Here is a 14,872-nt window from a genome sequence, read left to right as displayed (position 1 = left end):
TGACTTTTTTTGGTCATTTAGAAGTGTACTCCGGTGATGGAAAGGTTTGACACTCTTATCAAATATGCAACAGTGCTCTCGTAGAAGTCAAAATTGCACACATTTAAGAGATTTTTGGTGGTACAGTGTAGAGCAGCTTCTAGCTTTTCTGAAGAATATAATAACATTTATAATATACTTGTGAGATACACAAATATTCATTGTCTGCGTTTGCCCCCCCCCGTCCCGATGCTCGCGTCGAAAAGTGAATACTTTGTCGCCTACTTGGCAACGCTGCATCGACTAGATCGCCTCCGTGGTAGAGAAGCTAGCGAGGCAGCGTTTGATTACAAATTGCGACAGGTTATTCTTTCTGGTGAAAATGTTTTATCAAACAAGAAAGTCAAGCGAGTGCCCGCTCCTGAGCCTCAAACGGTTCGTTGGCTGCGTGATGAACGTCGCGGCAAGGGGAATAGCGGTAGGCGGAGACAGCTGAAAATCGGCTGAAAAGTGGAAATTTTGTCGAGCTTTGGTATAGCTTATCGAGAAACCGAAAGTCATTTGATTCAATTTGAGGTACATATTACCCATGTTTTGCAATTTCTTTTCAGATAATGAAGATGACAAAAAGGAACAGCCAGAGCCGCTGTTGCAGCTGCAACAGCAAGTGCAGCACCTGCGGTTGCAACCGCAACAGCAACCGCAGTCTGAACAGCAACCGCAGTCTGAACAGCTGATACAGCAGCAATCGCTGCAAATGCAGCGTAACATGGCGGAAATCACAGCCCTGCGGCAGCAAGTGCGAGACATGAAGGGGCAACATGCTGGGCTTATGGTGGTAAGTAGTTTTTTTGCGTTCATGTGTATACGTTATTTCAGCTATTTATTGTTTATACATGATATCATAATATTTATTATTGCAGCCACAGCACCAGCCGCCGCAGCCGCAGCCGCAGCACCAGCCGCCGCAACCGTACGTGCTGCCGCAGCCTCAGGCTACGCAGCCGCAGCCGTATGAATATCAGCCGCACCAGTCACAATTAGCCGGGCTCTACGCGCCGGAACAGCCCAGCGTAAGTCGCTTTTTTACGTTATTTCTGTTATTCATTGTTTATGAACAATAACATTATATTTATTTTTCCAGGCATACGGCGGAGAACAGCAGCGGCTGATCCGGCAACGCCGCCGAGAGGCAAAGCGGATGTGGCGGCAAACCATGCACCGTCACTGCGGCAGCCGCAGTCACTGCAGCGGCCAGTGCGGGTATAGGCACGACTGCGGCGCGGACCACAGTACCTGTGGTCCCTGTTGCGGGCGGCACACTTGAAGTGAGTATGACGATAATATCTGTATATGACAAGGTAACAACTTGTAACGACAAAGATAATATAAAAATATGATTTGTTTGATTTCAGGAACTATTATTACAGACCTAGTTTATTATCATTATTATTATTCTATTGTAAATATTATAATTTTTTTTTCATATTATTATTTTATTTTAATTACAATTTTTTCTAATTACTATTTTATTTACTTAACTTAATTATTATTCTTTTATTTTAATTATTAAAATTTTTTTTCATATTATTATTTTATTTTAATTACACTTTTTTTTAAATTACTATTATTATTATTATTATGTATTTGTATTATATTATAATATTTTCCACTAGTTACGTTCTTCTCATTTATTTTCCTATTCCATCATGTGTACTGTAACGTGGTGACACCCGTGCCCCCCCGTTACAATCGCTGCGCTTCCCCCACCCATGCGCCCACCTAACACTAACCCATAACCCTTCCCTCACCTCACCCCTTTTCCTCCCACCCACCGGTGTCGGACAGATGGAGGCGACGGACTGGCACAACGAGAACCACCCTCAACAGGAGCTTCGAGGCCGGCGACAGATCCACCCCTCCAGCAAATAAGGAGCAACGTGGAGTTTCCAGAAATGATGATGAAGCGGCCCAAATTGACGAAAACGTCCACCCAGAGCCATCTGTCGCCGAGCCCGAAGACCTCAGCCCACCCGTCACAGCAGGAAGTCCGTCAGCCCCATCGACCCCGATCACCGGTGTATCGAGTATCGATAATCGATCAGGCCCGTGCCGAAAAGGCCCCCTTCCAAAACCCCATCCCCTCCCAAAAATATCCAGCGACGACGAGCCGTTAATGAGCCTGAGGCTACCGTGTCAGAAGTATCGAGAGTATTGAGAGTTGTGAAGCATTTTGCGAGATAGAGAATATTGTGAGCGTGTGAGTGAGGAGCTTGGAGTAGAAGGCGTTTTGGTAAGCCCTTCGCTTCCCCGATTTTAAGATTATATTGTATTGTGAGTTTGGCAACGAACCCCTTCTCGTTTCGACCCCGGTTTCTTGTAAAACTACGCGTAACGTAGAGACCCCCGCGAGAACCCATCCCGACCCTGTACCTTCCCGCCCCCAGCTATTTCCTCCTCGCGCACTCCCCCGCGAAATTGTACGGACGTAAGTGCCCGCGAACCCTCCAGTGTAACGCCCCATACCCCTTTCCTTTTGTATGCTTTCGGTTGCCACAATCAGTGGCTGGCGCCCAACGTGAATTCTGTATTTAGAGACATCCGTTTTGTATAGAGTGAACCCCCGAGAGGGTCACAGTACTAACGATATACACATATCAGCAGACGTTCGTGGGATTTATGCGCCTCTCCCCCTTCCATTATTATGTAAATATATTTACATGTCTATAATGTAATAACAATTTAGATCATTTTGCTCGGTAGAGTCCACAGAATTATTACGCGGAAAAAGGACCAGATAAAAATTTATAAGAATCACTTATTAAAAGTTACAAAATCAAATAACTATTGCAATTTATGAAACGTTGTTGAAAGTGGACGATGTTTGCAGTGAGGTTCATTTCGGACACGATCCTATTTGCAATGCTATATCTCCATTATTATTCAACAAAATCTTTTACTTTTTGAATATGTTATATAATTATGTATGCAGAATAATTTGATATGCACAATCACTGTATTTGGTTTCTATTTATTGTTTTATTTAGATTTATATACGCTCCGTTGCGGGTGGACGATTTTCGCTGCGAGTACCTGTACATGAGTACAACATCATACTATTGACATTAGTTGAACTATTCCTGCAATTATTCTTATAAGGATAAACTAACCCTACGCATTCAATTTATAGGAATTCGGAGTACAATATCGAGACATATTATTTAGACATTCAATTTGTATTTGTAGGAATATTCTTCCCTTGGCTATGTTATATTACAGAAAATGTATATACAATAATATTTGGCTGAAGGAGTACACTTTCTAGGTCATACATAATACATATAGCTATCGTAGCATCCGTGTGTCATTTAGGTGTATGAGAAGAGTGACGTAGAATAGCATGCCGTTAGTTGGATGCAACAACTGAGGTAGCGCTGAAATCAGTTTCTGTTCAGCATAATTTTCGATGAAACGTTGACTGCTTTACCGACGCGGAATTCGGAGTTCGGCCTCAACGCTCGCATCGCCTTAAGGGGGTAGACACAGTACGTGACGTCACCGATTCGGGACGTCGGTATTACAGCAGTTTTTTCGTTGGGCCTGGTGGAGCCACTTGCGTGTTTTGTTACGAACTTGAAAGGTTTAATTCTCAGCTAGCGTGCGCGCAACACGATCTAGGAAGGCAACAGCGCCTCAAGTATTTTTACAAACACATTCAAACGCTCATCTCGCCAGAGGCATCGCCACGATACGCCTGAAGAACGAAAGCGAAACATTGGCGCGCGTTTAGAGTGAGATGTACGATGATCATGCTATCTTTCTTTCAACCCAAATGATAGAATTGTCACGCTCCGATAAATTCTGACTGACCAAACGCGTGGATTTTACATAGCACACCGTAGCACTCCTCGCTGCTGAAAAATATATGACTGCTCCGAAGGAACTTGCAATCTGAGAATTATTTTTAGAAGAAGTTATTAACTTTTTTAAATAAATGTTTTTTAATTAATAAAAGTATACAGAATACGTCATGCCATTGGGACGGGTTATATCTTGAATTTGGTAAGAGATAGGAAAAAGCTGTTTATATAAAAGTTCAATGGTATGATAATGTCTATTTTTCTGTGATTTCATTTTCTTCGTGAATGCAACGATGCACTCAAAAAATGCAAATCCATTTTTTATTTAAGTGGAATTGCATTTTTTTTTACTTGTGTCAACTCCTTGAAACATTCTGCATAAAAAAGTAATATGGTACTATTAGAACTAATAAATGGAGGGACCTCGGGTATATACAGTAAAAGTTGAATATATGCAACAGAGATTGGGACCCAGACGTTGCATATATCCAGCCGAGGTGTCGAAACTCGGGTTACATGCGACGACCAGCCAAGCGTGAATGTAGAAAGGGATAGACAGTGGCAGAAAGAGAGAAGTCCGATGATCAAAGGAAAGAGCCGAAACGTATCGGTGTGACTAATACTAATTGAATCAAAAAACTTTTTTATTTTTGACTTTTTTTTAGTGAAACTTTTACTAGCGCATTGGTGAAATTTTTCGGATTAAAATGATACCAAATACGATATAGTTTGAATGGGGCGAGGTTTGTTATGGGGCGCTGTGAAAAATCCAGGCGGGCAGCAGTCAAATCTTAGCGAAAAGGGACAATCTCAACATTCAGAATGAGAGAAGGACAGCATGACTGTAGTGCGTCTCACTCAGAGTTCCGGCGATGTTGCCTTTTTCGCTTGCCTTCGCAGCACAGTTCGAGTGACGTAATCAAGCTAACGCTTGATTCTGACTACAATTCCAAATCGGCAGCCTTTCTACTTAGACGCCACCTTATAACTACTAGCTGAACTAAATTTGTCACGTGACTTGCTCTGTAGTATCCAGATAATGGCGAAACTCGTCTGTGAGAATGCAATCGCGACTTTTCGCTTTTCGTCCTTATATGAGAATATTTGAGGCTGGGTGAGGGCTCATTCGAAAGAGAAAGGTTCAATGCAGCACGCTCTGGTCATCATTTGAGTCATAAAACTGTTTTAGTGACCTAAAAATCCCTTTGATTCTGCGGATGTATTTTCTCGATTTTTCCTCTACTTTGGACACTCATATTATTAGATATTAACAAAATATCGTTCAATCATGACCAGAGCGTGCTGCATTGAACCTTCCTCTTTCGAATGAGCCCTCACCCAGCCTCAAATACTCTCATATAAGGACGAAAAGCGAAAAGTCCCGGACCCCTTTTTAGGCCCATTTTTGCCGGTAATGTCACCTCGCTGCATTACCCGTGTCTACCCCCTTAATTGGCTTTCTTAGTATTCAGCGGAATTGGCAGGGAGGGGAAAGGCGGGTAGCCTTGGACGGCGGGTAGCCTCGGACATTTTTATATGTTTATTGTTACGTCATATAGAAATACAAATGACATACATATGACAACATGGCTTCTGTGCTTAAAAAACAATTGAAAACCAGTAATTGCTTGCACGCCAAGCAAATTAGGTCAATATATAAAAATGTCAACTCCAAAAAGGCAGACTATCGTAGAAGAACGGAATTTAATTATTCACCATTTCCAACAAGGCAAATCACAACGTGAAATCTCTAATATAATTAATAGAAGTCGGAGCACAGTTGAATACATCATCAAAAGATATCGCGACGAAAATCGAATTTTAAATAAACCAAAAGAAAGCGGGAAGAAAAGTTGCAGTGATAGACATGAGCGGTACATTTTGCAACAAATTAAACAGAATCCAATGCTAAGTGCACCGAAAATTGCTGGTAAAATGGAAGAATTTTTTAATTTGGAAGTGCACCCTGAAACAGTTAGAAGAGTGTCAAGAAAAAGTAATTATAATGGAAGAGTGGCGCGACAAAAACCGTACATTAGCGAAAAAAATAGGGTGAAGCGGTTAGAATTTTCTCGCCAATATATCAACAAAGACATTTCCTTTTGGCAAAACGTGTTATTTACAGACGAGAGTAAATTCACGGTAAACGAAACGAATGGAAGAATTTTGGTTTGGAGAAAATCCAACGAGGAGCTGAAGTTACAAAATATAAAACCAACATTTAAACATGGAAATGGGTCCATAAAGGTGTGGGGATGCGTGGCAGCATCCGGCGTGGAAAATCTGGATATAGTAGAAGGGAATATGGACAAGTGGCAATATTTGCAAATTTTGAAACAAAATTTAAAACAAAGTGCGGAAAAGTTAGGCATATTAAACACGTTTCATATGTACCAGGATAACGATCCTAAACATAAAGCTGCAATAATAAGGGAGTGGGTCTTATACAATTGCCCAAAAGTGTTGGAGCCACCACCACAATCGCCGAACTTGAATATAATTGAAAATGTATGGCATGAATTAGAAGTGAGGATTAGGCAGCACCACATCAAGAGTAGAGACCAATTAAAAACTGTCTTACATGCGGAATGGGCAAATATCACGAGCGAAATTACAAAAAAATTGGTTGATTCCATGAACAACAGATTGACAGCAGTTAAAGAAGCAAGGGATACGCAACTAAATATTAAATTTAGTTTTAGTTTAAGTTTTGTATATAGTTTTAGTTTTATTTAGCGTTAGTTACTTTTGTTTTAATTTTGTATAATGTTTTTTACATATATTTCATCATTATCATATTTTTAAAACTAGAAATAAACAAGTATATACATATTTATATGCAGTTGTAACAGTTTTGAACTATACTATATTCAATTAATAAATGTAATGCTTGGATTTTTTGACTTTGAATGTGTGCGACATCTGATAGATGGCGTTATAGCGGTGAAAGCAGTAGTTCTCAACGCTTACGGTCGACCTGTTTGACGTGTACGTTTTGCGAGTATGTTCCTTCCTTCTATGCCAAGTTATCAGGCTTAAATTTCAAAGTAGAAACCTAATTTTTACACATTGCTTTAATGTTATACTTAGCAAAAATGTTTCTCTATCGTGTGATATAATTAGATTTTCTCCTAGATTGTTAGTTTTTGAAATATAGTAGGAAATATCAGCCGACGTTCGTGCTATTTAGGCGTCTCTTCCACTTCCATTATTATTTAAATATATTTACATGTCTATAATGTAATAACAATTTATATCACTTTATTCGGTACATTCCACAGAATTATTATGTGAAAAAAGAACCTGAATATCTGCTGTTGTGCCCTCAGGCGATTTTTTGGGATTTCGGGTTTTGGAGCGGTTGAAGAATTTGAATTCACCGGTGTCCGAGTAACAGTCGAGTGTTTATTACCAAAACGAGCTTCTTCGCTCTTTTATAATGTATCGCGTTGCGTGTGGATGATCAAACAAGGTCGCGTTGCCCGGCGCGTGCTCTGCTAGCTTGCAGAGTTTCCCTATCGGTATGTACTGCTGATTCGGACATTCTTTAGCCGGGCGATGGTCGTACGATGACCCTTATGCTCGTTGCCGGGCACAACATCCCTCCCCCCGTGGAAGGAGTGCGCTTACACTTATTCGATTTACAATGACTTACTTATTACTTATCGTATATAAGGTTTCTCTTTTTTTTTTAATTATTTTTTTTTATATATATGACATTAAATAGGTAACAGTGTTTAATAATATGCCGCTTTAACGTGTTATTAATATTTATAATGTTCGCTTCTGTTCCGATTTATTGCGTTTCGCTGTGATGACGATTTGTGATTCGTCGAGGGATGGATCTGGGATTTGTTCCGTTGTTTTTATTTGCGAATTGTTAGTTTGTTGGTTTTTAACCGACTTCGAAAAGGAGGAGGTTACTCAATTCGATCAGTATGTATTTTTTTTTTTGTGTGTGTTCACCGATTACTCCGAGATGGATGTACCAATCGGAACGAAACCTTTTACATCTTGTAGGGTATGTCTTCCGGATGGTCCCATTAAAAAAAAATTTTTCATTTTTTCATTGTTATTGCAAAATACAGGAAGTTTTTAATGTCAAAATTGGACGATTTCAATGACCTTTTAATATGTTATCGGGGATATGATTCTGAACAACTTTTTCATTATGCATAATTAACGGAAAGCTTTAGTTTCCGAGATATTCGTAAAAACTATTGTTACTACTACATTGAATTTTACGTATGCCTACGTGTCTCTACCGGTATATGAGTCAGCATGCAGTCGCTGATTCTCTACTGTTTCTTGTATACATGTATAGGCCCATTCCACGCAAAGTGATCACACTTTTTCCCGCATGGTCTTGGATTTTTGTTAAATTTTGTAGGCTTGTAGAACCCAATTTACGAACAAAAAATCGATGCTCCGTTCCTCGATATTGTTTAAACTTTCCGAGTTATAAAAACTGAAAATTTAGGGTCACTTTTTTTTCAAAAAATCATAACTCGGAAAGTATTATAGATATCGACATGCATGAACCGGCATTTTATAGGTAAAACTTCAGAGTTTAATAAAAAAATTACTACATGTGTCAACGCAATCTTCAAATTGTTGTAAATAATGTTTATAGTTTTCAAACTTGAAAATAACCCCAAGGGGGAGCACGAATCGGTCTGAAACTCTTCCTGTAGAATCTTTAAAGAGTTTTCTAAATATCCTGAAAATTTCATGATGGAACACGCAGAATTGCCGGAGTTATAAAATTTTATCGCTGCGTATGACCTGCCGGCGGACCATCACGCGCCGTCCGGTCCCCATACGCCGCTACTCTACATTTTTTCAAATAGCCAGCCATTGGTTAACAACTACGGAATAGGTCGACGCGTTTTAGGTACTTTTGTCTACAAACCCTTAAAAGGCAATAAAAGTATCGCAAAACGACTTCGACGGTTCACTTTTCCAGAACACCGTTCAGTTTTATGTGGGAAAGCAACGAGACAAGCGGTTTCAGTTAAGCGTTCAGTGTTGTGCATAACTGTGCTGTGTACTTTTCAGTTTCTTGTTTTTCTTAGTTTAAAATTGTAATTGTGTACCGGTGGAAAGCAAAAATGCCGCGAAGATATTGTTCCAATCCATTTAGTTTACCTCGACATTCAAATGTAACTAAAAATCTTCGTTCAGTTACAACCGCGTTTCGTGAAAAATATCAGAATATAATATTAGAAGAAAATTTGTGCTGCATGTGTAGAATGCGAGTAATTCGAACATCTAGATTAAATCGTCAAAATCTTCCTATCGTAAACGTAAGTGAGCCGGTTTGGTCTTCAACAGTTCAAGAACCAGTTGTTGGTCCAAGTAATGTAGAACAAGTAATAAGCAACAATTCGTCAAATTCGGGAACAAATACAGATAGTTATGTAGAAGAAATAGATAGGGAATATTCGTTATCGTCGTTAAATAGTGCCCTTAAATCTCTTGGTGAATCGCCTATCACATCAAAGTCTTTAAAATCACCCCTCCAGATTAAGAAAAAAGTATGTATTAGAAACAATTATTTACTCCAATTTGTATTTGTAAGCGGATAGACCGAAAAGTAACGGCGGCCAAGTGCAGCGGCGCATGGGGACCGGACGGCGCGTGATGGTCCGCCGGCAGGTCATACGCAGCGATAAAATTTTATAACTCCGGCAATTCTGCGTGTTCCATCATGAAATTTTCAGGATATTTAGAAAACTCTTTAAAGATTCTACAGGAAGAGTTTCAGACCGATTCGTGCTCCCACTTGGGGTTATTTTCAAGTTTGAAAACTGTAAACATTATTTACAACAATTTGAAGATTGCGTTGACACATGTAGTAATTTTTTTATTAAACTCTGAAGTTACATCTATAAAATGCCGGTTCATGCATGTCGATATCTATAATACTTTCCGAGTTATGATTTTTTGAAAAAAAAAGTGACCCTAAATTTTCAGTCCTTATAACTCGGAAAGTTTAAACAATATCGAGGAACGGAGCATCGATTTTTTGTTCGTACATTGGGTTCTACAAGCCTACAAAATTTAACAAAAATCCAAGACCATGCGGGAAAAAGTGTGATCACTTTGCGTGGAATGGCCCTATACTCTTCAAGGCATGATTGCGATGAAACCTTTCACATTGCCGCGATATCTCACTTGCAAAAATTTATGCAATTTGTTATTGTTAATAACTATTATTATAACTTGTATGGAACTTGTTATCGTTGAAAACTATCGTTATTGCAATTAACTAATAAGAACGGTAAACCACCTTACGGCATCCTATAAATACTGCTCGTTCCACTAAAAAGTGTGAAATAAAATAATTTTTAACAAAAAATACAACCGACTTCGAAATGCACTAAAAAGTATGAAATAATTTCTACTTCATTTATACAAATACCCAACAGCTATTAATAAAACCTATTTACTCGTTAAATAGTATACTAAATACATTTCAACCTTTTCGGAGGCGGCGCAAAATTAAAAACTTTTCTTATACTAGGAAGATTCAGGCGTCGACAACCTATCAAATCATTATTGACAGCATCGTATATTCGGGTATTTTTAATTTTGCGCCGCCTCCGAAAAGGTTGAAATGTATTTAGTATACTATTTAACGAGTAAATAGGTTTTATTAATAGCTGTTGGGTATTTGTATAAATGAAGTAGAAATTATTTCATACTTTTTAGTGCATTTCGAAGTCGGTTGTATTTTTTGTTAAAAATTATTTTATTACCTTTACATTTCATTTTAGGAACGTATTTATAAAAAATTACTATACTTGCGATAATTACAATTATGAAATGAGGCTATAATGGTATTCTACAGGTATAATGTTATTATTTGCACTGAGATCGGCTTTTACATTTAATAGACTTTTACTAATCGCACGCAATTTTTGGGGGTGTTTAATAATTTTTCGTAGTTTATACTGTTGGGCGTGTTGGAGGTGTGTTATGTCTAATACTTTAGGTAGATCGGGTACTGTTAAATTATAAGTAGGTAAATAGCTTATTATTTTTTCGGATTTATAAATTTTTCCTGTTTCTATTGTAAATTCAGTCGTGGAAATCGTACATTTTGCTTTGATCGCTATAATACCAGAGTCTTGTAATTGAATTATCTGAGTGGTGTGATGCTCGCATGTGATAACTAACTGGATCGGTTTTTGAGTTACATAAATCCATGTGCCGGGGTGGTGCAGTTCGATTAGGATTGTTTGATTTAAAGTTATGAATCTAATGTTGCAATTTTTTGGGTGCTGAACTACTTTTGTGAACATTTGTACTTCGCATGGGCCTTGCGGGATGGCCTTGAAAACGCGATGGTACATTTTGCACAAGTAATGGTTGTTTAACCTTTTACATTTGTCTAAATCTTTGTCACTAATTCGTATGAAATCTAGACTCGATATATCAACTGCTATGTATGAATCGGATGTGTCCAAGTACGCGTATAATGATTCGTTTATCTTTGTCGGGACGGGATATACTTTGCGGTGTGATTCGACCAAGTGATTCTCCTTATGCTAGCCCGATTGTACTCGTTAGGAAAAAGAATGGTGACATACGGTTATGTGTCGACTACCGTGAACTAAACAAAATTACGATAAAAAACAATTTTCCAACACCGTTGATAGACGACCATCTCGATCAGTGCACGTAAATTATTATTGTATCTCGATGACATTTTGGTCGCTACGCAGTCTCTTGATGAACGTTTAGAAATCTTAGGTGAAATTTTCCGTTTAGCCGTTTTACATAATTTACAGTTTCGCTGGGATAAATGTTCTTTTCTGTATACACGAATCACATATTTAGGTTACATTATTGATGAACATGGCATTCGCCCTAGTAAAGAGAACGTGGAGTCAGTTTTAAAATATCCCATTCCGAAATCTATTAAAGATGTGCACAGATTCGTTTCTTTGGCTAGTTATTTTCGCCGTTTTATACAAAATTTTTCAATAATTGCAAAACCGTTGTATGACATGCTGAGGAAAAATTCAGAATTTCGTTTTGGTACTGAGGAACATCAAGCTTTTGAGATTTTAAAGAAACGATTATCTGATGAACCAGTTTTAGCCGTTTATGCGCCTAATTTGGAAACAGAATTGCACTGCGATGCGAGCGCAAGCGGATTTGGAGCTATTTTGTTACAGAAACAACCTAACAGCATATTTAGGCCAGTATTTTATTTTAGCAAAAAAACGTCAACTCAGGAATCCAAATACCATAGTTTTGAGCTTGAGTGTTTAGCGGTAATTTACGCTATTAAGAGGTTCCACATATATTTGTACGGGATATCATTTACTATAGTCACGGATTGTGATAGTTTTCGGTTAACTCTTAGCAAGCAAAGTGTTAACCCACGAATTTATCGTTGGATGTTATTTTTACAAAACTATGATTATAAAATAGTTCACAGGACGAATAGTAAAATGGGTCATGTTGACGCGTTGAGCAGATGTCACGGTATTTGCATATTAGAAGCAAATACTTTTGAACGAGTGATGTCTCTTAAACAGACGCAAGATCTCAAGATTCTTGAAATTCGGCGTAAGTTAGAAATTAGTGAAGATAAGTTTTTTGAATTAAGGGATGGCTTAGTGTATAGGAAAGTCAAGATGAACAAACTGTTATTTTATGTACCCGAGTGTATGGAGACAAATGTTATCAGATCTGGTCATGACGATTTGGGGCACGTTGGGGTAGACAAGGTCGTTGAGTATATTGGGAGAGTATACTGGTTTCCAAAAATGCGGGACAAAATTAGAAATTATATTAGGAACTGTTTTCGATGCATTGAGTTTTCACCCATTGAAGGAAAGACCGAGGGTTACCTGCATAGTGTACCTAAAGAAAATGTACCGTTCCATACACTTCACATAGACCATTTGGGGCCCCTTGAGAAGAGTGGCCGGGGTTATAAATTTATATTGTCAGTAGTCGACGGCTTCACAAAATATATTAAATTGTATCCTTCGAAATCAACTAAAAGCGAAGAGGCTATAAAATATCTCCGCGAGTATTTTCGAAATTATAGTAAGCCACGACAAATAATTAGTGATAGAGGAACATGTTTTACTTCTAATATTTTTAAAGAATTTTTGAACAATGAAAACGTAGATCATGTCTTGATAGCAGTCGGAACACCTCGAGCTAATGGACAAGTAGAAAGGTATAATAGAGTTATAACTCCTATGTTGTCGAAATTGGCGGAAAGTTCTAGTAAGTGGTGTCATGTCCTCGAATCTGTCGAGTATGCTTTAAATAATACCTTTTGTAAGTCAACCGGATCTACTCCTAGTAAATTGCTTTTTGAACTGAATCAGACAGGTCAAGTCAGTGATAATGCACGATCAATTTTAGAAACGCATTTTGAAGAAAACCGAAATATAGAAGACGCCAGAAGTGTTGCGTGTGAAAATAATTTTTAACAAAAAATACAACTGACTTCGAAATGCACTAAAAAGTATGAAATAATTTCTACTTCATTTATACAAATACCCAACAGCTATTAATAAAACCTATATACTCGTTAAATAATATACTAAATACATTTCAACCTTTTCGGAGGCGGCGCAAAATTAAAAACTTTTCTTCTACTAGGAAGATTCTAGTTCAGGCGTCGACAACCTATCAAATCATTATTGATAGCATCGTATATTCGGGTATTTTTAATTTTGTAAGGTGGAAATGTATTTAGTATACTATTTAACGAGTAAATAGGTTCTATTAATAGATATTGGGTATTTGTATAAATGAAGTAGAAATTATTTCATACTTTTTAGTGCATTTCGAAGTCGGTTGTATTTTTTGTTAAAAATTATTTTATTTCACACTTTTTAATGGAACGAGCAGTATTTGTGTTGAATTATTAATTAAATTATCTAATTATAATTTAATACAAAAATGCCTCACTGCATGGAGAACCTCTGTTCATAACAAAGGGAAGAGAAAGCTGCCAGATGTATCTGGGTTTTCTCAAGTTAAGAGGTCCTTCAGTTAGAGGTAATGTTGTAAACTCTGTCAGAGGAAAACGGACCCCGATTTCCTTTTGGGGGTCTCTTAGTCAGTCCGTAACCGTTCTTCGCTTAGTAAAGACATCCTTTCTGAGCCGGTGTAATAAAGAATATTATATTAAAATATCTGAGTATATTTTATTTAACATACCCTAACCAATAATTTGTAGGATGCCGTAAGGTGGTTTACCGTTCTTATTGGTTAATTGCAATAACGATAGTTTTTAACGATAACAAGTTCCATACAAGTTATCACAATAGTTATTAACAATAACAAATTGCATAAATTTTTGCAAGTGAAATATCGCGAAAATATCTCATTAGATGTGAAAGGTTTCATCGCAATCGGCACATGCCTTGCAGAGTACCCATGTATATAAGAAACAGTAGAGAATCGGCGACTGCATGTTGAATCATACACATGTAGAGACACGTAGGCATACGTAGAATTCAATGTAGTAGTAACAATAGTTTTTCACGAATATCTTGCAAACTAAAACTTTCCGTTAATTATGCATAATGAAAAAGTTGTTCAGAATCATGTCCCCGACAACATATTAAAAGGTCATTGATATCGTCCAATCTTGACATTAAAAACTTCCTGTATTTTGCAATAACAATGAAAAAATGAAAAATTTTTGGTAATTATTGAGATTAGGTTACACCTCACCGATTTTCATGAAATTTAAATATGTTGTGAAACTCTACATTTTGAACAACTTTTTCCTATACATATAACCGCCGCTCGGCCTTAGTTTTCGAGATATTTTCGAAAAAACTGTTGAAACTATCACATTGAATTCTGGCTATCCGTGTGTGTCCGTGACAACGTACGCATTAGTATGGGATCGCCGCTTTTCTACTGTTTTTGCAGGCAGCAGCACGGCGACCGACATCAATATATATATACATATATTACGGGTGGGCTTAAAAATCAAATTTAATTAATTTTCATGACTTTGAATCTCAGTATGTGTGTCTGGT

General features: G+C 37.7%; 1 protein-coding gene across 1 annotated transcript; it reads left to right on the top strand.

The window, feature by feature from the left end:
• The first annotated feature begins 568 nt into the window (after positions 1–568).
• LOC123987844 (mediator of RNA polymerase II transcription subunit 15-like) lies at positions 569–1,306 on the top strand. The gene is made up of 3 exons (XM_046286001.1): positions 569–814; positions 903–1,052; positions 1,124–1,306. The coding sequence occupies exons 1-3, from the start codon at positions 569–571 to the stop codon at positions 1,304–1,306; spliced, it is 579 nt and encodes a 192-aa protein (XP_046141957.1).
• Positions 1,307–14,872: the final 13,566 nt, after the last annotated feature.

The sequence above is a fragment of the Osmia bicornis genome, chromosome 5 (assembly GCF_907164935.1).
Source record: "Osmia bicornis bicornis chromosome 5, iOsmBic2.1, whole genome shotgun sequence".
Lineage (NCBI taxonomy): Eukaryota > Metazoa > Arthropoda > Insecta > Hymenoptera > Megachilidae > Osmia > Osmia bicornis.
The sequence above is the reverse complement of the archived record's forward strand: the minus strand, read 5'-3'. Positions and strand labels throughout refer to the sequence as shown.

What these genes read in the sequence shown, in the direction of transcription:
- LOC123987844 (XM_046286001.1), top strand. Translation starts at nt 569, where the DNA reads ATGTTTTGCAATTTCTTTTCAGATAATGAAGATGACAAAAAGGAACAG. An exon ending in GGCAACATGCTGGGCTTATG is followed by an intron (nt 815 to 902) that starts GTGGTAAGTAGT and finishes TTATTATTGCAG; the next exon opens with CCACAGCACCAGCCGCCGCA. An exon ending in ACGCGCCGGAACAGCCCAGC is followed by an intron (nt 1,053 to 1,123) that starts GTAAGTCGCTTT and finishes TTATTTTTCCAG; the next exon opens with GCATACGGCGGAGAACAGCA.